General features: G+C 33.7%; 2 protein-coding genes across 2 annotated transcripts; one reads left to right on the forward strand and one right to left on the reverse strand.

The window, feature by feature from the left end:
* Nucleotides 1-872: 872 nt before the first annotated feature.
* On the reverse strand, nucleotides 873-12905 carry LOC140742242 (uncharacterized). The gene is made up of 13 exons (XM_073073091.1): nucleotides 12659-12905; nucleotides 10978-11066; nucleotides 10436-10510; nucleotides 9357-9386; nucleotides 9195-9236; nucleotides 8773-8841; nucleotides 8225-8326; nucleotides 7562-7579; nucleotides 7440-7466; nucleotides 6695-6724; nucleotides 5998-6076; nucleotides 5617-5627; nucleotides 873-2432 (listed from the first exon to the last, which is right to left on the reverse strand). Exons 1-13 carry the CDS (start codon nucleotides 12764-12766, stop codon nucleotides 2351-2353), a joined length of 762 nt encoding a protein of 253 aa, XP_072929192.1. The 5' UTR covers nucleotides 12767-12905; the 3' UTR covers nucleotides 873-2350.
* Nucleotides 12906-14160: 1255 nt separating this feature from the next.
* LOC140754099 (probable methyltransferase-like protein 25) lies at nucleotides 14161-25366 on the forward strand. The gene is made up of 9 exons (XM_073089046.1): nucleotides 14161-14652; nucleotides 16385-16617; nucleotides 17037-17265; nucleotides 19657-19829; nucleotides 20643-20831; nucleotides 21276-21444; nucleotides 23203-23373; nucleotides 23734-23843; nucleotides 24344-25366. Exons 1-9 carry the CDS (start codon nucleotides 14484-14486, stop codon nucleotides 24704-24706), a joined length of 1806 nt encoding a protein of 601 aa, XP_072945147.1. The 5' UTR covers nucleotides 14161-14483; the 3' UTR covers nucleotides 24707-25366.
* Nucleotides 25367-27252: the final 1886 nt, after the last annotated feature.

Here is a 27252-nt window from a genome sequence, read left to right on the forward strand (position 1 = left end):
AAAAAGTAGAAAATAATTTTCAATCTAAGAATAATTAAGAAACAGTAAATAGTATAAGTATGAAAAAAGCGTGGGATGCTCCATTTATCAGGTTCGAAAAGCGCCCCACACTTTTTCCACAATTATACTTCTACATTCAACCCTAGCTAATAAAAGCGTGTTAAAAAGGGAATCAAAGCAAAAAGTTGCAAGATCTAATAGGTATAAAGCCAAGTCGGTTAATTTATTCTTATACATGTAGGATTTGTGGAACAACTTTGTTACAAATTGATTAGTTAGCTAACATCCTATGGAGTGACGGAATCAATCATCTTTATAAAAGTAATTAATTTTGAGTCTTAAATTATAGCTTTTTAGTCGACTGTCGACATAGATTAGTAAAGCTACTTCGCCGCCTTGAATTTGAATGAAGCCACAAACGGCTTATTAGTAAGTTCTTTTTTTGAATTCTTGACAAATAAAAACATTTTTAGAGAAAACTTACGAATAAATAACTGATACTGCGTAATTTACATAATAAATAAATAATTATTTCAAATATTTTAGGGACATTTTAGCACGGAGACGTGGCAAAACTTTTTTACGCAACTATTTCAATTCTCAAAACTGGGTACATTTTCTTGTTAGGAGTGAGTAATCTTTACTAATCTATGACTATCGAGGGTAATGTTTTTCGAGTGTCCTGCGTAGGGTAGACCATTGGCTAGACGAATATTAATACACGACGTTAGATTCATCGAAATTATGGAATGGAGATAAGCTACATTACTTCCTTTTCAGTAACTTAATTTTAAGCAATCAGCTTTGTTGTTTTTATCATAATTACCTAGTCCAGTTATTTATTATTTAAATAAGGTAAAAATAAAACAAAATTGTATATTTTGCTTCCTAATTTATTGTCTTAAACAGAATACGTTAGGATACAGGTAAGTGGTTATTTATAAATATTTAAATACAACTTCAAAAGCGTTAAATTAAAAAATCAACTAGTCTTTTTGAAAGATAACAATATTTAGCACTCTGGACCGTAGATGCTTTGTGCACTTTTATAAAAATATATACGATCTTGCGCAAAAGGAATGGTTCAAATCTGTAAAAGCTTATAAACATTGATCTAAGGTATAATAAATAAGATATAATAGTTAGATGTAACACATAATTCGAGATAATTCTACACTTCAAAAATGTACTGACATTGTGACGTCATACTTTTTTGTATTTATTAAGTACGTTTTGTTGATGGATTCTTTCAAAAACACATCAAAAATGACTTGGGTACGTTAATATCTTTTTATGGAGTAGCAAGAGCTTGCAGTTCAACTGATGCTAAGTTGTTGCTGCCGCCCGTAGACATCCGTAATCAACCTCAGATAGGATTTAAGTCCTACCTGAGATTGGTCACAGATGCATTGCTATCCCTGAGTACTAAAATGGAATGCCTAGAATAAGTGTAGCTCCTTTATCACACCTTTTAAACCATAACACAGCAGCACTTAAACACTGCTGTTATAAGGCGAAACACTTGAATACGAGATACTTGATATTCCGAGACTTTTCCGAGGAGTTCCAGCTTAGTCCTCAGGGGTAGCGGTGCATCTGTGGCCGACCTCAGGTGGAAATATCTAATCCTATCTGGGGTTGATTACTGATGTCCATGGGCGGCAGTAGCCACTTACCATCAGGTGGACTGCATGCTCGTCCGCTACTCCTATATGATAAATAAATAATAATATTGTATGCAAATATTACATGTTCACGTATTTACTTCATCGTTTCGCATAATTGCAGTCAACTTTAAAATACAATTTTCCTTATTGTTTTAAATTAACCTCTGTTCAAAGGAAAAATAGTATTAAATTTCATAAGTCATGTAGTATTTCGATTTCTTTCAGTGTTCACAAAGTAATACACAGTGCATACAGACAACATACATACAACATACAGACAAACAAGTGTGCTTTCGAGTTCTATATCATAATCGAGTATATTATTTAACATTTCGTAAGACATTTTTGATGTGTTTACATTTTATGGTGTTATTATTGAAAAGTATTGGCCTTAGGAGCTTTTAATACGAAAAAAAAACGAAAACTTGTAAAAATGTCGACTTAAAATATGTAAGTTCTAGAAATAACATATGAATTTCGATTTGGGTAAACGGGTAATTTGAAAAAGAATTAAATTCAGTTTTTAGTTTTTGACTAAATACCTATTATAAGCTTTAACTCAAAAACTTTTCGTATCGCATCTACTAAGGTTTGGTTAGGTTAGGTTAGCCTGTAACGGGTGTGGGATTTTATTGTGATTGCGCTGTTTAGTTTTTTTTAGTTTTTTGATTGCAATTCGCAGTTTACGTTGCCAAATATTTGTTGAGGACCAGGCCGATGACCACAGCACCAGCTAACGCCAGGATCGCCCATTTCAATTTCGACCTGAAAATAATAGATTCAAATTATTTAGGTACAATTTTTATTTTAGCGAAAAATAATCAAACATGGACTTATATAGGTACTTTATAAATTTGGAGGGAAATCTGCAATTGGAGAACCCTGCAGAAATGGATGTAACGCACCATCGTATATTTTAGCGGCAATTCACAGATATACAGCATTTATAACTGATTTCCCTATGAAAAGAGTTTATCTGTACGTCGCCTATATATATATTTCGTTATGGACTATGTGAGTTGACTTGATGAAATACAGCTATGACATGTGATAAATGATAATATACAAAAATAGCTGCACATTTTAATGGTTGAGACCAATTAGGTTGAGGATATTTGCTCTCACATAAAGATAAGAAAAAACCTTGTGTACATATGAATTAAATCTTAGTTATTTTTGAACTATATGAACGAGATAAAAATATAGAGATATCTCAGATTGTTTAATGTTAAAGCAAGTAATAATTAATATTTAAAAGGAAAACATTATTCAAATATTTAAATTAAAGATCTCCAGTCGCGTTATCGCCAGTCCATTATTGTCCCACAGCTGGGCTAGACCCAAGCCCTCTCATATTAGATCTTTAGACCATAGTGCAACCCTCAAGTGCATTTCAGAAGCTTTCAGACGCCACAAGTGACAATTTCTAACACGCATCGAAAATAACTTTATAAATTACTGGTACCTGGGATTTGAATCTGGGACTTCCGATTGAGAGGGAAAATAGATACTAAAACACTAGGCTAGAACTGCTATCATAAATCTCCATTACGAGAGGGCTAACTACTACCTATATATTAATGTATACTACAACTAAATTACGATATTTCCAATACTATATCGTAGTATGTTTTCATTTCAAATAGGAAAAATATGATCCATGTTACTTATATAGTATCTAACTAACGTCGATTGATTTCAGATCTAACAATGTCTAATAACAATTAATAGGTTACTTAGATATTCTAGATTTAATTATATCTACCTACAATACTTCAAAATGAACATAAAAAAGGTTAGAAAGGTAAATGGTTACTGAAAATCACCCTTTTGGTCTTCTTCGCCTTTAAGAAAAAACAAAGAAACAACAATTAATTATATTATCAATAATTATTCATATTTAGGAATAAAATTTTCCTACTGTACTAATTTTAGTATTCTGGACTCGGAGGGCAGATTTTAGGGGCGGCAAATTTATTTGGCACGACATTTTTAGACCGCTATAGGGAAACGGCAACAATTAAGGATTTGTATTCACCCAAGAACGTATTTATGTCATAGAGGTCGGTACGGGCGGCAAAATTATATTTAAACCCCTCTGGCGGCAAAATTGTAAATCTACCACCGATTTTCATGTTTATTTTCTTATTTATTATGTACACTTAATCATAATGTGTTTTAAAAGACGACTCACGACCATACAATCCATATTATGATAATCACAACCACCAAGACATTTGTAATCTAACTCAAATAGAAAAGGAATCCAGCGAGTGCTCATACACAGAATGCTAAGTCCCTAAATAACGACTTTAATGTCTCATATACACATTGTAATTTAGAGAATTGGACATGGCATCTCAATCAATACAAAGTGACTCACCCTCTATGCCTTTCACATATGTCTATCTCTTCCGGCAAGGGGTAACGAGGGGCCATGTTGGCACAATTATATTTGGTACCACATATTTAACTTTTCTATTACTCCATACTATCAATTTTTATACCCATATTCCGTTTAAATCATATCGGGATTGTGAATTTGTATGGGATACTGGGTTTCACCTTTGACGCGTGACTGACTTTGTCAGTTAAGAATTTTATTATTGTTTATGACTTTGATACACTTCGTGCTAGACCTTCTTGGAGCTTACAAGCAATATAGCATTGCTCCCAAAGACGAAAAGCTTCCTGCTTACAGCTTAGAGCTTTTTGTTTTTACATTATTATTGTTTATATTTACCAAATTATTACTTCATGTTACTTCCGTATTTCTATTTATTTTTATAAAACTATGGCAATTTAAACCAATATTATCTTAATTAATATAGAGCGCAGAATAAAAATTACATGTCCAAGCATATTTTTATAAAAAACATATCTTTAATTTAATGCCTGATAATGACTAAAATAAAAACATAATATTCAAAAATATTTTGTGTAAAAAAAAATTAACAAAAAATTACAACCGACTTCTATGTCACTACAAAGTAAAATATAATTGAAATAAATGTTGGTTTAGTACATATTTCTGAAGTCGGCGCTCATATTAGACACGCTGTTTACATCGTTATCCAACAAAATATATTGAGCACCGACTTCAGCAATATTTACTAAACCAACATTTATTTAAATTATTTTTTACTTTGTAGTGACATAGAAGTCGGTTGTAACTTTTTGTTAAAAAAAATTTCACACTTTTTAGTGATGACATACTAACATTTATATAAATACAATATAAAATTGTAAAAACGTGATCATGAATGAAGGTAAGGTCTGAGTTAACATTGATTGGAACCGCCCGCTCGCAGGGCGCTGCCGCGCCCTGCTCGCTTAGTTTTATATTGTCTTATATGTTCCAACCTAACCTAACTAAATAGTCAATGATGGCTTTGCAATTTCATTAGAACCTACACCAAATACATATCTTAAAACACAACTCAATTATTCCCATCGGTTGAGGAGTTACATATTTTGTCTCCGAGCCACATTATCAGACCCTTAAATAGTCAATGATGAACTGGCTTTGTAATTTCATTAGAACCTACACCAAACATCTTTAAACACAACTCAATTATTCCCATCGGTTGAGGAGTTACATATTTAGACTCCGAGCCACATTATCAGAATTCAGACCCTTAAATAGTCAATGATAAACTGGTTTTGCAATTTAATTAGAACCTACACCAAATATCTACAAACAAAACTCAATTATACCCATCGATTGAGGAGTTACATATTTTGTCTCCAGAACCCACTCCTCATCATATTTAAATGGGACCAACTTGTAGCAATTGTACACACACGAAATTAAAGGCATTAAAATAGGTTCATAAACGGCGAAGTTATGGCTGTTATATTTACATTACATATTTACATGGGTGGACGAGTTCCCTCATTTTCTCCAGAACCCGTCGATGGATCCTAACCATATTTAAATGGGACCAACTTCCAGCTCGTCTGTATACAATCAAAAAAGAATGATTAAAATCGGTTCACTAATGGTGGAGTAATTCGTGTACATACATAAAAAAAAGATACCGGCCGAATTGATAACCACCTCCTTTTTGATGTCGGTTAAAGATGTGGTGTCTCCTGTCTTATCTTTTTCTATCTACCATAAATGACTATAGGTCAATATACCTACTATCTCAATTATGTACCTACTTTTAACACTACTTCATACTACATCTTTACAATACATTTAATTTACAATTTTGTATATATTTACGTTTAATTGCATTATTTTGAAGTTCTTTCTTACAGGCAGAAATGTCTCTTGATATTGTTCTCCTTAACGGAGTTTTACTTTGAAAGCATTTCCACTTTAAGTAGCTAAGTACTTCTTTATGACAAATCCGATGACCACAGCGCTTGCTAAGGCCAGGACCGCCCATTTTAATCCGGATCTAAAAATAAATAATATAGAATAACTATCTACAATTATCGCCCTACACTACTACTTTTCTGTATCTAGACCTACAATAGAAGTTTAAATTCTCCATTTAGATATATGTCTGGCTGGGAATCGAACCCGGAACCCTTTACGTGTCAGAAGAGTATGGTAAACGTTCCTACAAGCGGGTCGTCAAAATCTTAATTCACGTTTTAGAGTTTTAGAAAAAGTGGACGCAGTCACCCATGTCAGGGCACCTGTGACCAACACCACATAAAACAAGTTTCCTTCTTGAACCTGATTACTTTTGGGTAAGTTCAATTAAGAAAAAAAAATAGCGGCAATTGAATATTAATGGTTCTGCCTTTAAATTGCCTTGTCTTATACAAAAATAATTATATAAAAGAGACAAGTGATGCACACACAACGTCCAATCTTTTACAATTTTTACTAACTATATTTTTTATAGATACATTTTATAGAACTCGTTAATCTAACTATAAGTATTTCTAAAATTTGACTACAATATGCCTAATCAAATAAATTTTAGGCAAAACAAAGTAATTACGTACTTAACTAAAATAAATAAGTCAAATAAAATTATAATATAAATTTAATAAAACATATTAACCCCCCTGCAGGGACTGACGACCGGCGGCGTCTTGAACAATTAAAAAGAACATATTAAGACCTTCTATTCTAGAATTACACCTATAGCACACAATGGTAGACTTTAACTCACCTATATTTCATAGGAACCCTCTGCCATGTGTATAAAGTGCGTAATTTTAATTTGTTTTTTTGTAAACCATGTAACAAAAAGTATGCAGTCCACCTGATGGTATGTGGCCACTGTGTATGTCACCCTTCAAACCAGAACACAGCAGACCATAATACATCTTTTATAAGGCAGAAGTTTAAAGTTTAGAGTCTAAACATGAATCACGAAGAGTTCTATCACGTTTTTAAGACTGTGGTTTAATTTCATGCCATCCAATGAAAAATTATGTGCGCTTCAGTGCTTTTTGGAGAAGATGTTAAGTCGCCGATCGAATTTATCTTTTATCTTTGCATAACAACTAACTATTAAAGATTCTATTAAAATAGTATCGTACAGTCTTTTACCAAGTAAACCTGTACTTGGTACGTATTACGCCGAACTAATTAAAAAAAATACTATTTCATAGTTACACTCTACTTTTTTTTCTAAAAACACTAAATATTTGTCCAGACTACTTTGAATACCATGTACATACAATAAACGACACGAAACTGAAGTTTATACCAGAAAAACTAATCCAATGACTATAATTATTTAAGTATTAATTAATTATTTAAATTAAGTTATTAAATAAAATTAAATAATGCATATTAACCCCCCAGAGCATGGCGGTCCACGTCTTCTTAAACAATAAAAAGAAAGGCATTAATAATCTTGTATCCAAAAAAATTACCATAATTTAGAGTAATTTCGTCACATAAAAAGACGTTAACTCACCTGCGAGGACGGCAACACCTGTCATCCATAACAAGGGAATGAGTTAAGATTTTAACCTACATATTGGCAACACATACATTTGGTTGGGCTACATTATAATCACAGAGAGGTTTATACGCACAAAATTAATAATGGAAACGCACTTTTTTACTCAGAATATTGTTGCGTATACAACATGTAACTTCATTCATTTTGACATTTTTGACAAACTACTTAATATTTTATTTATTATGACATTTTTGGCAATATTCATTTATGGTATTGTAAAATGTCAAAGACAATAATTATAGGTTTATTACCTGTGCTGTTACCATTGAACACAATCATAATAGGAAAAAATAAAAAAAAATTATAACACATTTCGAGATAAAACAAATATTCCGTAGCTATCCGTTATCCGGCCAATTATTATTACTCTGCAGATACCTAAGTTGAAAAGAAGTTTAACAATTATTTTATTAGCATGAGTACACATTACTCATATCACAAAAAAGTCATTAAAATTTACAACATGTAACATGGTAAAGGTTTGAATATCAGGCCATCCGGCCTGGAAGCTTGCTGACTAACCGGTATCCAGTATACAGCCAATTAATTATCCGTTTAATCTCTCAATATAACTATAGTACAACGAAATAGTATAGACAGAATTGAAATAATAACCTTTCCTTAGGCACAACAATAGATTGCACTCTTCGTTCAATTTTTGGCGTCGACGGAGTTTTGTACACTGACTTCAAATCGGATTTTGACCGACTGACTCGACTGTTCAAAATAATTACACATTAATCTAATTACCCAACAATTGCTATAATAAAATTAATAATTAAATCAGATAAAATTCTACAATACTTACATATTTATATAAAAAAAAATATTTGTCACAGGGCAATATCATTGTTAATTAAAATTTGAATTATTAAAGATATACTACTGCCCCACCGCTGGGTAAAGTTCTCAAAATGCGAAAAGGAAAGGCCAGACTGACCAAATCAAAATAAGTATTCCATTTAAGTATAACCTTGAGAATATTAATTCTGTCAGGATTCCTTGTGAGTTCTCCATCAAAGAATCTTGCATGCATATTTTGGTTTTACCACTGAGCACTCTGCTTCGGTATGCACATTTTTACAGAATTGTCCTATCACTACTGTTCTATTGGTACCGGATAAAGAATAAATATAAAAACTATAAAAATAAAGTTACTAAACCTGGCAGAGGAGCCATCATACGTTCTCCAAGTCTTTTCGGGCTTATCAATCGCTGGTAAATGTTCACAACTGAACAAATGAATAAAAATTAATATTGCACCCAAGTAAATTTTGATAAAGAAATTCCAGAATCTTATGGCAAGAAAAAAGATAATTAATATATTCTTATGGCAACACCAATTAATACGTATCAAATTGATATAATATTTTTTATACTTTATTTGTTTGTAATAATACGGATTATTTTAAATATTAATTGTAGGGAAAAAAATAATAATTATTTTTAACAATCGTTCAAATAACAACAAATGTTACAAACTTCATTCATTATTATTGGTGTTGCATGCTAAAAATTAAAATTTCTATATTCCCAAGAGCCATAAAATTCTGGTGGATTAATAAATAATTAATTGCAAAATAACCTGTAAACTATAATGTTTGTGCCCTCATAACGTGGACGGGAACTGTACAGAAAAAAGAAGGTTATAATTGCATATCTCTGTCTCTTAAATAATTAAATGAAATGTTTCTAAGTTTACTATTAGAAACTACTAATGAATTAATGAATGAAATAAAGGTATAACCTGGACAGTTTTCTCATTTTTTTATAACTGGAAAAGAAAATAATTTGATTTTAATTAAAAGTACATTCTGTCTCATTATAAAATAGATCATAAATGCCTGCCATGGAACTCATCTACATGCCATCTACTCAGAATATCCATATGATCATCATATGAAACTAGCCAGATATTATTGATAAATTGAGTTTTAATAAGACACATTGAGGTCATTTAACACAACATATATTTTAAATATTAAGCACCCTACGCTATTTACTCCGAAACAAAACTCTTTACTCTCTTAAAGTCTTTGTCATTAAAAAATATTTTCTAATTTTTAATTCGATTAGCAATAAAAGCGTGTTTTTTTAGTTTTTTATACTATTATTTATTTTTATTTTTTTAGTCTGTGACAAACTTATAAATTGGGGAATTAATTAATCTAATAAGGATTATGGGAAACTGTTATCAAATTATTGCATTGTCATCGTTCCTTGACACACGCAAATTTTCAAATTAATCACAGTTGTGGAAGTTGGTGGAAATTATGCTCAAATATTCTGTTACATACATACATACATAGATAAAACCTAAGCTAATAAAAGCGTGTTAAAAAGTCAAAAGTGGCTGAATACAAATGTTTAGTGTGCATAGTCCCACATCTGTTTGGATTGAATTAAAGAATAAAGCAACCTTGAGTATGATATCATGGATAACCACTATTGGCTGAATTTTATATGTAGTTCAGATTGTTGAGGATTCTTGGAGGTGAGAATTCTAGCCAAGGGACTCATTTTCTACCATCGAATAGCAGTTATTAAAACATGTTATAGGTTTATTGAAAACATTCATGTGTTAGCTACTGCCAATCCACTTTGAATCTAGCCTCTAGTGGGTAGAGAGCCATGCCCAGCAGTGGGATGTGCTACCACACAAATTAGAGATGTCAGCAGACAGAGAGACAGACTATTATCAGGTAAAGCTTTCTCTTACAAAATCATACAACATCCAAATTGTGATTCATCACACATTTAGTTTCCTATTAGTTTAACTTGTACTTCACATAAAGTTGAGTTCATATCTGAAACATGATCACTTACTTGTCAAAGGCGTCAGACTCAGTTATAATTTCTCCAGGAGGCAAGGATCCGATTTTAAACTTTTTCATGATTTCCCTGAAATACAAAGCATAAGCACATTTATTAATGGTGCCAAGATAACAATATTCTGCTTATATTGTCAATCAAAGAATAATTTTATAAGTTTTGCCCATCAATCCCATATGCAAAAAATTTCAAGACAAAAAAAATGGAGTAAATAAAAATTTTGACCCTTAAATTATGTTCAAAAAATTTAAATTTCAAATATTGAAGTAAGTTATGTATACCAAGCTAAAAATAATGAATCCACGTTATTTTTGTGGCTGTATAAAAATAATTCTCTCACAGCAATCATAACAGAATTGTTCAGAAAATAATTCCAAATTTTAGCTTGTCTTTATTAAAAACTTTACTCTAGTTATTTTTTTTTTACTTTATTTTTAATTCTTTTTTCTGTGTTTATACTAAGTGGTCCTATAAACTGGTATGATATTTTTTCGCACAGTCTAGAAGATAATTTAAAAACAGCTGTCCAAGGTTACCTTGCATCATCACTGTGTCCGACATCTTCAAAATCCCGAGTGCCATCAGTACCTGCTGTGCTCAACAGTGGATCTTCTCCACCAGGGTGCTAAGACAAACATTTTAGTTTTATTGGTGTTATTGGTTTATTATATGTATTTATATATTATGATATTGTAGGTGGTAGAACCCTTTGTGGTTGGACTCACCACTGCCAAATCTATTTCTATTTCATAACATCAGTGTTAAGGTCTGCTGTGTTTCAGTTTGAAGGGTGCGGTTAGGAACACATACTTGTCCGAGGTGTTCCTTCTTAGTTGCATAGTAGCAATGCATCTGTAGCCAACATCAGGTAGGAATGTAATCTTATCTGGGGTTGATTACAGATGTCTATAAACCAGTAGTAGTAGCCACTTATCACCAAGTGGACTACATGCTCTCTTAATACTTAAATATAAAAAAAAAAACAAAAACATCATAACATAAAATATTTTTTCAAAAATTAAGTAGCGGTGTGATTCTAAACTTAGGACTAAATTTACTTAAGTTAGATAATTCGAAAGTCGGTACTATCTGGGTCAAAGTCAATACACAATTATTACAAAAACAAAACATTGAAATAATAACCAGTATGATAGAGGCAGCAAATAATGTCAATTAATTAATATGTTCAATTAATTGGTTACATGCGCTACCGTCTAGTAATATTGGCACCGTGTTGGATCCAGTTACCTTAAGAATTTCTGTAGGTCTCCGGCTCGGTGCCAAGGTATGCGAGTCTCACTTTTGTCCGTGTGGGCAGGCGGTGGACACGTTGGGTCGGCATGGCTTGTCCTGTACCAGGAGTGCCGGTCGGCTTTATCGTCACGGGACTCTTAACGATCTTATTTGTCGTGCTCTTGCTACCGTTTCTGTACCAGCGACACTGGAACCTTCTGGTCTATTCAGAGATGATGGCAAGAGACCCGATGGTATCACTTTGGTGCCGTGGAGTCTCGGACGACCCCTGGTATGGGACGCGACCTGTGTCGACACTCTAGCCCCATCTCACGTTGGTAATACCTCTGTGAGCGCTGGGGCTGCAGCCGACCATGCCCAGATACTAAAGCGCCGCAAATATAGTAATATATTGGATAATTATTTGTTTGCGGCGCTTGCAGTAGAGACAATGGGTCCATGGTCATCTGACATGAAGAAATTCATGTCAGATATGTCGACCAGACTTGTCCTCGCTTCTGGTGACCAAAGAGCTGGCGGCTACTTCGCCCAAAGATTGAGCCTAACAGTGCAGCAAGAGAACGCCGCCAGCGTTTTGGGAACCATGCCTCACACGGCAATTTTAGATGGTTTGTTTTATTTATAGTGTTTATTGTTTTTATTCCCCTTTTTTGTATATATTATTATGTACATAAATATAGTTATAATATAGTTATTGTAAATATGTTTTTTTATAAATAATGTAATGTAGATATATTTAAAGTTTGTTGCAATATGTTCAATAAATATGTGAATATAATAAATATTTCCTGTTCTCCAACGGCAAAATTTAAGTGCAGGATATTTAATTAAATGCAATCTAAAAATTAATATAAACTAAAAGATTGATTACACTCATATATTCAGTATTTACTAAGGTAATTCAAAAGTGTCAGTCAAGTTACTTGATACACAATTTGCATAAATTAATACAAAATCACTTACCTCCGCCAAATAACTTGTTACATCGTAAACATCGTTATGTATCACAATCCAGCAGCTCTTCTCATTATTATGTTTTTTAATTTCACTATAACTTATCAATCTGGTCATGGTTACACGTTTTTAATTTATTTCTTATTTTAAAATTATTTCTTATTTATTTTACTTTAGAAAGGAATTTAATTCATGTTTTCCCTGATTCCAAATTTGGCTGTCTGATTGACTGTCAGTCAGCAGTCGATCAATGATGTAATGTCAGTGAAAAAAGTGTCAAAATCACGTGACGATCAAGAATAATGAAAGAATCTGCAGAGGTGCGTTCAATAACGTAATTTCTTAAAATTAAATTAATCAAACAACCAAAGAGTATAGTAACCCAAGCAACATTATTCATATTTGAATATCAAAATTAAAAAGAAACTCTGTCGTATAAAAATATACGAAGCAATGATTACGGTAACTGACATTATTTAAGGTCATCATCATCATCATCATCATCAACCCATTATTGTCCCACTGTTGGGCACGGGTCTCCTCTCAGAATGAGAAGGATTAGGCCATAGTCCACCGTGCTGGCCTGCGTATTGGTAGACTTCACATACCTTTGAGATTTTTTTTTTAGATTAATCTCTCACGTCTGCAGGTTTCCTCACGGTGTTTTCCTTCACTGTTTTAGCAAGTGATAATTAATTTCTAATACACACGTAATTTCGAAAAATCAGAAGTGCGTGCCTGGGATTTGAACCTCGGACCCCTCGATGGAGAGGCCGAGTTTCTTAACCACAAGGCTATCAGTGCTGTAGTATTTAAGGTATTTCACGAAAATTTGTTCTACATTAGGTAAGTGGTAATACAAAATTCGTAATAGGTCAGTTAAAAGATACTATCGTAGTATTGTAGTGAGTGCTGAACGTATCTTAGTTTTTTTTTTCTATTTAAGCAGTGTGATAGTTTTATACCTATTTTATATAAAAGATATAAAATAAGATAAGTACATACATAAATATAATTTAATTTAGATATAGCTCAAAATTGAATCGCAGTCAAACTCAGTGCAATAATTATATTTTTACTTTACGATTTGAGGTATACGACATGACTTGCAGCGTAGGGACGTTCAATCGGGTTGATGGATATCGATATTCTGGACTATATTCGATTGATAGATTTTATTGATCGATACAGTATCATATCAATTTTTTTAAAGAAAATCTCTCTCAATTTATAACATAATTTTCATGAAAAAAAAAATCCGTATTTTTTTCTAATGAAATTTGCCAATTTTTGCAACCAATAGTCATTAATGAAGAAATTGTTTATTTTGTGTGTAATATAAAGCAGCAAATGAATCTATGGCAAAACAATTACATTTTTTTGTATGTGATCCGCGTGTGTATATCTTGTATCCACGCGCGGATCGCATAAAATTATTATAACTGTTTCGATCAATCCACTTGAGTATCGATACGCTTCGACCATCCCTATTACAGTGATACATGACACTGACAGTATTTCAAAACCTATAAAATTACAAGTACTCAACGTATCTAACCTAAAACCGAATTTATGTCTTTTCCGGAATACATAACATAAATCTTGAAACTTTAATAACATACACGTCCATAAAAAACAATAAAAGTCTTTCTCAGGTTTTATACAATATTACAGACATAGTGCAAGTATTTATTGTTTATTTACTTTAAAATTTTTTTACGATATTCTTCCATCTGTTCTTATAACTTCAGTATCTTATAACAGCTTGAAAATAAGATAAATGGCCTTTCCAAATAGATAATTAAAAAAAAACTTTGGAGTAATTAAAGTTTAAATGGCCGAAGAAAAAGACTTTAATGACGTTTTAGAAGATATATTCCTTAGTGAAGAGACGCAAAAGCAAGATAGCTACCAGGAAGGATTTAAAGCAGGGAGTGAAGCTGGCAATCCCGAAGGTTACCATCTTGGGTACCACAGAGGTGCTGAGCTGGGGCGGGAACTTGGTAACTTCTTTATTTCAACAAGCTTTCGGGGGGATTACGGTTCTTACGGCGCCAAGATTTGAATGCGGATCCGTATAGATTTCGATGAGACAAGACGAAAAGTAAGAATAATTTTTTTTGATATCTCGCTTAGTTTTCGAAATATCGATACTCAAAAATTATTCGAAAATTTCGATTTTTGCGTTTTAAAAGTGAAACTGCCGAGGAACGGCGCGGCGGAAACGGGTGCGACTGGTATCTCCGGATAGGGGAGGACGTGCAGAATACGGTAGAAGAAAAATGAAGAGAATTCGTTAAGAAATGGCGGAGGAAAATGAGAAAAACCAAAAATTGATTTTTGAAAAACGGAGAAGATTATATTTAAAAATTTAGAAAACGGAGAGAAACGGAAGTAGTATGTGCGAAAAGGTATCGTTGAGATGAGTACGATGGTATAAAATAATTAGAAATCGGGCAAGGGACAACGAAGTTAGAGGTGATTGAAATTTGAGTTGGTATTGGTTAGGTTAGGTTAGGTTAGGTTTAGGTTAGGTTAGGTTAGGTTAGTTGAGATGAGTACGATGGTATAAAATAATTAGAAATCGGGCAAGGGACAACGAAGTTAGGGGTGATTGAAATTTGAGTTGGTATTGGTTAGGTTAGGTTAGGTTTAGGTTAGGTTAGGTTAGGTTTTTTTTTATTATTATTATCATAATAATAGTGATAATCATAATAAAGGATGAAATATATCTTCAAAAAATTTTTTCAATAAAATTCCAACATTTTTAATAATGTATTTATTAATATCTTGAAAACTAAGCAAGATATCGAAAAAAAATATTCTTTGTTTTCGTTTTCTTTTCCAAAAATCTATCGAAATACATCATTAAAAGAATATATATTTTTTTTATTTTTCGATTTTTAAATATCGATATCTCGAAAACTAAGCGAGATATCAAAAAATTTTATTCTTACTTTTCGTCTTGTCTCGTCGAGATCTATAAGGATCCGCATTCAAATTTTGGCGCCGTAAGAATCGTAATCGTGCCCTGTGTTCTGTTTCGAAAGGTGTGGTAAGAGAGACATCGGAGGTCATTCATTCATGGTTAAGGGTTCATTCTGAGGCAGGCTAGACTTCAACCATGTGGTTTTCTAATTTGATCTGTGACCAACCTCAGGTAGTGATCTAATCTTATTGTAGGTTGATTACAGAGTCCATGGGCGGCAGTAGCTTCATACCATCACATAGACCGCATGCTCATTTGCTAATTTAATACTTATTAGTGTTTGGTACATTGATATTTATGGTATTTTTTTTTATTATATAGGAGTAGCAGACGAGCATACAGTCCACCTGATGGTAAGTGTCTACTGCCGCCCATGGACATATGTAAACAACCCCAGATAGAATTAGATATTCCTACCTGAGGTCGGCCACAGATGCCCCGCTACCCTGAGGACTAAGCTGGAACGCCTCGGAAAAGTCTGTCTCCCTTACCACACCCTTCAAAACGGAACACAGCAGCGCCTAACACTGCTGTTATTAGGTAGAAATAGGTGTGGCGGTGGTGCCGCCAGAGTCGAACTACAAAGGATCCTACCACCTTCAAGATTATGTTTGGTATTCAAAATTTAGATTCACCGTTTAGTTATCTGTCTCATCAGAGATCAAATTTTTGTTAGACTAGTAGGATGACCACTCTGCCAGAATAATAATAAAAAAAAATAGTTATATACATATGTATAATTTCAGGTTACTATTCTGGCACAGTTGCACACTACCTCGCAGCAAATGACACATCAGAGACCAAATATTCAGACAAAATCCTGGCTCAACTACACAAAGTACAGGAGCTGATTGCAGCTTTCCCTCGGATGAACTCCGAGGACCATGATATCCTAGCGATGGCTGAGACAATCAGGGCACAGTACAAGAAAGCATGCTCATTGTTGAAAATACCTGCAACTAATCCGTTTGAAGCTGGGGTTTCATTTTAATTACATTGGGTATGTAAATGTTGTTTTTCTTGTATGTTTTTTTGTTGTTGTTGTTTGTTGTTGTTTTTTCTTAGGGCTATGTACAATGGTACATAGCCCTAAGAAAAAGAGCGTTTTTTTTAATTAATCTCACAACACTTCTCGCAAACTAATCTTAATTAACTATACAAATCAGAAATATGAAAGTATTTTAATGTCATATTTAGAAAAAAATGTTTAACATGTCTATCTATATAACAATAATTGCCACATAATTTTATTCTTATTTGCACAAATATCTCTCTTGATTTACACATACTAATTTGGAAGTAATTGAACTTATGTTAACAAGAATTTAAAAAAATATATTTAATATTCACCATTTGAACACCTTTCATCTGTTCACAAATTTAACATACAAATTTTAGACTAAATGCACCATGGAGGCGACAGCACACAGAATCCGACAGCACCTGGACTCCATAACCACATACCTGACTCCTCTACTACCTCTAGCCAACTGCCACATGGTGGAGTTTTTGACCCAGAACCATTGGGAGAAGTTGGTGCCGAGTGGCCTTTGGAAACTGCTGGATGAATGGGACTTGAATTACGCTGTTGAAAAGTTTTGGTCCATAGCAGAGGGTAAAGAAAATGGTAATAATTTATTTTATTTAGGAAGAACTATTTCCATCTAATGATTAGGCTGACTGCACATTGGGTACTATCACATCTTAGCATTTAACCCTTAACTTGGCAAGTGTACTAGAGGGCACATGAAATTATGAAATGAGTTTCGGCATGTGCCCTATAGAGCACGGATCAGTTTATAGATAATACAATAAAAAAATATTAAATATCAATGTGTTTTAATAATGTTAGCTGTAGATCATTTTATAAACATTCATCTGTCAATGTCATAGTGTTAGTAAAACGTCACTTTTAAACATTATTTGCGAAAATGTCGAAAGGTCAAGTACGCACCTCGCGCCTTACGGTAAATTAACTTGTATTTTTTTATTTAGTTGTTGTACTTGGTATCTTACACGAAATTTTTATTGTTAAATAGTCAATTAATGATTATATTGCTTTATTTGATCAGCTTTCACCATGTATTGTTAGATATTTCGCTGTAAAGTTAACTGTGCCCTGTAGGGTACGCTGCGAACTTTATAGAAAACTTGTTTTGTACCCTGCAGAGTACCTTGCCAAATAGGTTTAGTTTAATTTATGTGCCCTATAGGTCACATACTTATTTTACATTAATTATTTTTTGTGCTCTTGGCGGTACAAATATACATAGATACATACATTATAACTTTTTTTTAATAAATTGCATATTGTTTTAGTTACGCTAAACAAAATCCAGATCCATAGCCAGTATATCAAGCCTAAACCTAAAATGGGGTTATACATTACTTGTTAGATCAGGTGTATCAGGGTTTGTGTATGACTTCCTGTTATACGGTGGAGAAAGCGCTTTCCAGGGGATCACATTCAAATCTAAAGAAAAATCCATAGTATTAGGAGCTAAAGTAATTTTAATATTATGTTGTACAATGCAAAATCCAGTTCTGTCGGTAGTTTACTTCGATAACTTTTTCTCAGGTATCGATCTTATGACATATCTGCGCGATGAAATGGGCATTTTATCGATCGGAACTTTCAGACAAAATAGAATACGGAAATGTGATTTGAAATCCGATAAATCAATCAAAAAGAAACCACGTGGTTCTGCTGATTATAGAATTTGTAATGATGAAAAGACTATTATGGAAGGATAATAAAGCTGTACTAATCGCGAGTACATATGTGGGTCTTGAACCTATGGGAGTATGTCATATATTAAGTAAGGACGTTAAAAGATTTCCCGACATACCCTGTCCCAAAGTCATTCAGGAATATAATAAACATATGGGTGGGGTGGATCTGTCCGATATGTTGATTGCTATATACAAAACATATTATAGAACACACAAGTGGTATATGGCAATTTTTTCACAGCTTCTTAATATATCTGTAAATAATGCGTGGCTATTGTATAGATGAGAATATGGGTTAACTAATGACAAATACGTTCGATTAAAAGATTTTAGATTATTTGATTAGCCCAAAAAGAACCTCCACTAGGAATGGATTTGCATAATGTTCCAGGCCCATCATGTAGCAACATAACTTAACATAACTTTTATTTTGATTTATTTGATTAATTTTATTGTGAGAAGTTTATATATTTTTTTCTTTTTCATAGATAATTAATAATTGCGTTATATTTTACGTTTGATATTTTTGATCTCATAAATGAGGCTGTTTTTCAGTTAGATAAACTTAAAAAAAAAACTAGTAATTACGTTTATATGTTTAGGAAAAGTTAATTCTAGACAAAATTTAACTTTTGAAGTGTTCATTTTTGTTTAAATTACGTAATTTACGTAAATTACGTAATTTTCTTTTATAAATTACTGTGATTACTAATTTATGGGAAATTGATGATGTACCCTTTGGGGCACTGTTAATATTGTATATAGTAACAAACTAATGTTATAAAAAATATTCATTACATGTATTTAAGCCCATAAAAAGCTATTTAAAAATAAATAACTTGTTAATTTTCAGTTTTATACTTTGCCAGAATACTGTACCAACATGTGCTATGCATTTTGCCAGCTTAACTCGACATTGAAAATCTTGCTCAACTGCTCACGTAAATAATCGCGATGACAGTTTTATCAATAAAATGAATAATAGATTTAGCAACCTATCTCATTTACCTATCTCTAAGCAACAAAAGCTAATGAGCTATGAGTTCAAGCATTAAAGTAATTGCATTAGGGAACTATCGCTCAATTGATATATATTTAATGGAAGGTCATCCTAAGTGGTAACCATTTTTCATACATACTTTGAAAATAATAGAAGTTGTCTTCAGTGGCATTACTGCCAATAGACCTACACTGCTGTTATATAAAAGCAGTGTCAATTGCTGTGTTCTGATATAAATGATGTGCTATGGCAGGCTAAGCTATACTCTACTTATTTTTTTTTTAGAAAACAATGAACTATCCAAATGGGTGCATACAGCCCGTTCCCACTGTATAACTATCAACAATGAGTATTGCCTGTCTCGGGAACAGCTCCAGTCCCGGATTCAAGCTTGGGGTGGAAGCAACAAGCCTGAAATAACAGTCAAGGCATTTATGAACAGCAAGAAAAGTTATGAGGTTATTATTAACATGTTTCCACAAGAAGTGGTTCGACTCCGGCGGCACCACCGCCACACCTATTTCTACCTAATAACAGCACTGTTAGGCGCTGATGTGTTCCGGTTTGAAGGGTGTGGTAAGGGAGACAGACTTTTCCGAGGTGTTCCAGCTTAGTCCTCAGGGGTAACGGCGCATCTGTGGCCGACCTCAGGTAGGAATATCTAATCCTATCTGGGGTTGATTACAGATGTCCATGGTCGGCAGTAGCCACTTGCCATCAGGCGGACTGCATGCTCGTCTGGTACTCTTATATTATAAAAAAAAGAAGACAACCAATTTGTTGATATAAATATATTTTTTTTAAATTGGAATAGCAAATAAGTGTGAAGTTCTCCTGAGGACCTTATGTAATTGCCAGCCATGGAAATCTGTCCCAATTCCATATAGAACAGGGATTCTACCTGAAATAGATCACAGATGTGTTGCAGCTTCTAAAGGGCTAAGATAGTCGCTTTATATGTACATCAGCCGGCAACCACGCTCGACACACAAGAACCGCTTCACCCTAGATATAGGTATGGTACTACCCTAGTCTATTAGTACTTTAGTTCTACCACCTTTCAGTCTATTCCTCATCCTTTGAGGAATAAAATTGAATATCTTAGTGTAATGACTACCACAAAATACTAGGAGAACCCTGGCGGGATAGGGCGGCATCTTAGGAACTGGCGGTCCTAAGATGCAAAGACCAACAATCCAATGCCCAGGTCCTAACAATGTCCAATGTTACAATCTCCAGGTCCTAATAATGTCCAATGTTACAATTTCCAGGTCCTAACAATGTCACATCTAGTCGCATCTCTCCACGAAGCCAGCAAGTCCACGCACTGTATAGAGGCGGGTGGTGGCCGTGGTCATCTTCTGGTGGCGCTCAGCCTGGGGCACGGCATCCCGAGCCTCACTGTAGACTGTGATGATCAGACCGTGGCTAATGCGGTCGAGAGGGTTAAGGTTATTCAGGTTTGTACTGGAGGTATCTGCTTGATAATGGCATTTTAAAATATAACACAAAAATTAGCAAACAAGTACGCTTGGTTGAGGTTAAATGTTGAATGGTGGTAGACTCAGTGGTTAGACTCCGGCGGCACCACCGCCACACCTATCTCTGTCTAATAACAGTGTTAAACGCTGCTGGGAAGCGTGTCGTAAGGGAGACATACTTATCCAAGGCATTCCAGCTTAGTCCTCGGGGCTATCTTTAAAGGTAGCGGCGCATCTGTTGCCGACGTCAGATAGGAATTTAATCTTATCGGAAATTAATTATAGATGTTCATAGGCGGCAGTAACCTCTTGCCATCAAGTGCACTGTATGCTCCTTTACAATAATATAAACAATAATTTATTAAAGAAAGAAAAACTATTTATAGTATGTTGGTATTCTAATACGAAATTCTATTCAAACAGAAACAATGGCACGCTATAGCCGACATGAACAACGGGAAAGAAGCGTGCGAAGCAAACAGTACGAAGCATCGCTTCGCTGCAGCTTATGTGAAGACTGACACGGATTTCACGAGAATCGTCAGGGAGAAGTTCCCAGAACACTCTGATGATGTTAAGGTGCTATTAACAGGTAGGTTCCTACTATTACATATTCTAATAAGTTAGCTCCATTGCCAAGAAATGCATATTGTTTGGGTTTTTAAAGAGCATGCATTCCATATGATTGTAGTCAACCCCAGATAAATTTTGATTCCTACCTAAGGACGGCCATAGATGTGTTTTAGTCACAACCATAGATTAGTAAAGATACTTCGCCGCCTCGAAATTGAATGAAGCCACAAACGACTTATTAGTAAGTTCTTTTTTTGAATTCTTGACAAATAAAAACATTTTTAAAGAAAATTTACGAATAAATAACTAATACTGCGTAATTTACATAATAAATAAATAGTTATTTCAAATATTTTAGGGACATTTTAGCACGGAGACGTGGCAAAACTTTTTTACATTTTCTTTTTAGGAGTGAGTAATCTTTACTAATCTATGGTCACAACCTAGAAACAAGAAGATAGCAATTTTACACTGCTGTTCTTTGGCAAAAATAGGGTTGGTGGTGCCTTTATGAACTTTATGCCTTATGAACCACATAGAGTTCTACCATGTACAAAAGTGTATACAGGGTGAATTTTTCAAATGGGCCTTCAGGGCCAAATCCGAAACTATAAGGATTCGCGGAAAATGCTGAAAGGAGTTACGAGGCCGATTTTGATAAAAACTAAAACTGCATTAGTTTTTTAAAATACATCTTTCCTTAGCCGGGAATCGAACGAGTTCATTTTGCAAAAAAATACACCCTCTATATTATTCCACTATCGGATAGTGTTGCTTATAAGGATCAAATTCTGGGAAGCAATGATAAATGACAAACAAAAGGAAAAGCCTCAATTTAAAGAAAATACATATTTTTTTTATATTAATTTGGCAGTTAAGTTTCCGCCTGCCATTCATATAAACATTTCGCGTATTAACATTTTTTTTTGGCCTAATGTTTCAAATCATTCGAAAGCGGACGTTTTGTTCTTCAAGAATTTATATTTTTATGTTCGATTTAGTTAAGGTTATTTTTAGGACCATTATAATAGATTTTCAACTTGCTATGCGCGGAGTTTCGTTTAATACAGACGTAAAGTTGACAATTTGCTGAATGACTTTTTCGAGTCAAATCAAAGTAATTACTAAATGAAGAGATAAAGAAAATCATTTTTAACGTTGAAACGAAGTTGTAAACAACAAATAATAAAAAATACTAATTAATCAGTTATCTATTGTTTATTAAAAAAAAAAATTAAAAATGGCGGGAACTTAGTTGCCAACCTATTACTTTCTCACACTTAAGTCGTATCTAATGATCATAATATCGAAGAATTAGTTGATTAACCAACAAATTATTCAATGTTATGACTTATGTATAGTTCTAAAGAAATATACATAAGTCATATGTTATGTATAATCCTTAAGGATTGGTATGCCATTGTATGAAAAAATATGTATTTTCTTCAAAATTTTCTTATTCCATTAATTTGTCACATAACATTACTTCCCAGAATTTGATCCTAATAAGCGGCACTATCAGATAGTGGAATAAAATATAGAGGGTGTATTTTTTTTTCAAAACGAACTCGTTGGATTCCCGGCTAGGGGAAAAGTTATTTTAAAAAAGTAATGATGCAGTTTTAGTTTTTATGAAAATCGGCCTCGTAACTCCTTTCAGCATTTTTCGCTAATCCTTATAGTTTCGGATTTGGCCCTGAAGGCCCGTTTGAAAAATTCACCCTGTATATGTATTTTAAGTATTTATAGTCTATATAATAATCTGGACTGTCCCCAGGCCTTCACACTTGTGGCAACCTAGGTCCAGACTCCCTCAGGATATTTGACACCCAACCCTCGACAGCAGCAGTGCTAACTGTCCCGTGCTGCTACCACCTCCTCTCCGAAGCAGATGGTTCAAGTCACATGGAAACAGACCAGGGATTCCCTATGTCACGTCATTTGAAAGGTACCAATTGGTAACACAATCAATTGTTGTATCTGTTGCAATTTGTTATTTAATCAAATTAAATTAAAATTGTCTAATTATCTAGTTCAACAGAAAAACCTAAAAACGTCGACAAATACCGGTTTTCTTATACTCGTATGGCAAACCCCATTTATTTTAAAGCTTTTTTTTTAATATTTGTTATAGTATACATAATCTATTAAGAATTTAGGTGTCTATATATTATTATTATGGTTCAAGAGATAGAGCCGTGTGACAGACGGACATACAGTGAAGCTTTATTCCAGTAGTTCCGTTTTTACCCTTTGGGTACGAATCCCTTAAAAATATATAATAATAAAATGTTTTTCTGTCGTCCAGGTTACAGATTGGGTAAGAACGCACGGATGTTGGCTGCGCAATCGATAGACCGTGTCGTGGGGTTACGACAAATGCCCTCCGACAGCTTACTATACAGGGCTACTTTGGAGGTAATTATACAAAAAGCATAGCTTTAGGATTTCATATTGGGTCTTTTACGCTTGAGGTCCGGGGTTCGAATTCCAGGGACACACCTTACTTTCTAAGTTACGTGTGGACTTAACATAAATTAAATTTCATTTTAGAGTGAAAGAAAACATCGTGAGTTGTGTAATTAAAAGTCTCTCAAAAGTGAGAACGCTACCAATAAGCACTCGGCCAGTACAATCGACTATGACCTAAACATTTCTCTGAGAGTGGCGGTGCCCAATATTGGGACAGAAATGGATTGATAATGATGATCACAAAGTTAAGGTGCAATACATACCTACTTTTTGCTATCCTTAAGATCTAAGTTAGAACACCTAAAATAAGTATGTCTCTCTTACCACACTTCAGACCTGAACATAGCAACGTATAAAACTGCTTTTTAGGCAGACATGGGTGTCTCCGAAGTTTAATCATAAAGGGTCCTACCACCTACGACGTTCAAACGTATTTTCTTTTACAGGTAATTATCAAAAAACATTTACCCAACTTCGTACCAGCGGAGGGTAAGCTGAAGCGAGTCATGCCAAAATGTCGGAACTTCGACGATTATTTCAAAATGGCGGACGCCATTCTCCAATTGGGAATATATGACAGCTTACCTGACGGCTACCTGACAGATGTCAACAAAAATATGGATTTTCAGAAGAAGAAACTAATTATGTTTTATTTTTTACGAATGTGCCTAGCTCAGGTTGTGGAAAGTGTGATATTATTGGATCGATTATTGTTTTTGGTTGAGAAAGATTTTGAAAATGTTTATTTGGTTAAGTTGTTCGATCCTGTGTTGTCGCCGCGTTGTCATAGTATTGTAGCTATAAGGTAACATTTTTTTTTATATATATATTTTTACTATGTATATGTCACTGAACTCCTCCTAAACGACTGGACTGATTTTGATGAAATTTGTTGTGTGTGTTCAAGGGGACTTGAAAATGGTTTAGATTCACAATTTAGTCCGCGGGAGAAGGTTTTTTTAATTAATTTTTAATTCGTAAGTAGTTATAGAATCAGAAACTATGCATTTGATCAAGTGATGATCTTAGCAAAGTTGTTGTCCAAGAGCCCACGAGGGTTTGGGAGTTGGTAAGACCAATTTTTGACAGATGGCGCCACTGTCATTTCAATGAAGGTACAAATTTTCCGTTTGATGTATGTCATATTAATTCTTTAAAATACGGGCGAAGCCGCGGGCACCACTAGTTTTATTTAAATAATGCTTTTTGAACAATGGATAGAGCATTTGCGTAATTATTTATATACTGTGGTTAGGAACACACTGCCAAGTGGTGACTATGAAAACTTTTGAGGGTATATGTCCAAACAATGAATTCTTAAGGGTTAGTAGTAATAGTTAATAGAAATATAAATATATTTCTATTTATTATAATAGTAATAGATTTACATAATAATTTTATAGATTTTATAATTTTTATATCATAGTCAATATACTTAGATACGTACATACTTAAGTGAAATAAATAATTTACAATTACGAAAACTGTATTATTTTCTTTATGGCACCGTTTCCCCTTTTTTTGATAAAATAATATTAGTTTTAGTTTATAAAAATGAATAATGGCGCCTAAGATATACCTAATCCAATATTCAGTTATTTTTTCAATCATATTATAATGCAATATTCAGTTATTTTTTATAAATTAAATTCCAGAATTAAGTTTTTTAAATAGGTAATTAAAACTATTAGAAAATAGTTGAATATTGTACATCTACAATATAAAAAAATGCATTTAAGATTACTATTATTATTTATATTGACCGATTATAGTATATTAACCTATCGATACTGTTTTTCGGCCAAAACTGAAAACCAACCTGCCATTTATCTCCTAATTTTGACTTTAACTGGAACCGCTAACCATACAATAAAGTAACCATTAAAACTTAACATTCCCCAAACCATAAATCTTTTTTTATATAATATAGGAGTAGAAGACGAGCATGCAATCCACCTGATGGTAAGTGGCTAATACCGCCCATGCACATCTGTATTCAACCCCAGATAGGATTAGATATTCCTACCTGAAGTCGGCCACAGATGCACCGCTACCCTTGAGTTCTAAGCTGGAACGCCTCGGAAAAGTATGTCTCCCTTACCACACCCTTCAAACCAGAATACAGCAGTGTTTAACACTGCTGTTATAAGACATAGGTGTGGCTGTGATGCCACCGGAGTCAAACCACAAAATGTTCTGGACCTTATAACTCGTTAATACCATGTTATAAAACCATAAAAAATCATGCTTACGTCTACCGTACCTTATCTGAACAAAGCGTAGGCAGACAATTCGCGAACAAAACACTTGATTAAAAAGAAGCCACCCAAAATATTGAATAGGAGAAACAAAAATTCGTTTATATAAAAGGTTTACGACACCCTAATTCACGTTTTTAAACAGGCTATACCTTTTTAGGGTTCCGTACCCAAAAGACACAAACGAAAGCCTATTGCTAAGCGGCTATTTGTCCGTCTGTCACAAGGCTCTTATCTCGAAATTAAACTAGTGCGAAAATATAAAAGGACCTATAAACGAACATGCAATCCACCTGATGGTAAGTAGCTACTACCGCCTATGGATATCGGTGATCCACCCCAGATAAGATTAGAACCTACTTGAAGTCACATATGTTATGAGTGTTAAGTACTAATCTATGGTGTCAAGACTAAGAGAAATGAGCATTGGAAAATTTCAACTGTTTTCTTGTTACAGTCCACTACACTTCTTTATCTACACTAATATTATAAAGAGGAAAGCTTTGTTTGTTTGTTTGATTGTAATGAATAGGCTCAAAAACTACTGGACCGATTTTAAAAATTCTTTCACCGTTCGAAAGCTACAGTATCCACGAGTAACATAGGCTATATTTTATATGAAATATATTTGATAAATAGATTTTGAGGCGGTACAAAGTTTGCCGGGTCAGCTAGTCTATTGTAAAGTGAAAAACATCGAAGGATAGCGGTTTTTTATGGTTACCTGGTTATGGTTATTTTGACAAATTTTTATTTTTAGTATTTGTTATTATAGCGGCCGTCACAATTCACTACACATATTATATGAAAATTTCAAGTGTCTATCAATAACGGTTCCAAAGACAGAATCATGCGACTGACGGACAGATAGTGGCTTAGTTTAAGGGTTTTGTTTTTACCCTTTGGATATGAAACCCTAAAAATCATGGCACTGTTTCGCATGTTGGTTTTCATAAGTTGTTCATATTATACGAAAATGTCAAGTGTCTATCAATAACGGTTCCAAAGATAGAATCATGCGACTGACGGACAGACAGTGGAGACTTAGGGGTTTCGTTTCTACCCTTTGGCTACGAAACCCTAAAAACCATGGCACT

Source organism: Epargyreus clarus, unplaced genomic scaffold (genome assembly GCF_041222505.1).
Source record: "Epargyreus clarus isolate Ecla_fem2 unplaced genomic scaffold, WU_Ecla_fem_2.2 ptg000001l, whole genome shotgun sequence".
NCBI classification, from domain to species: domain Eukaryota; kingdom Metazoa; phylum Arthropoda; class Insecta; order Lepidoptera; family Hesperiidae; genus Epargyreus; species Epargyreus clarus.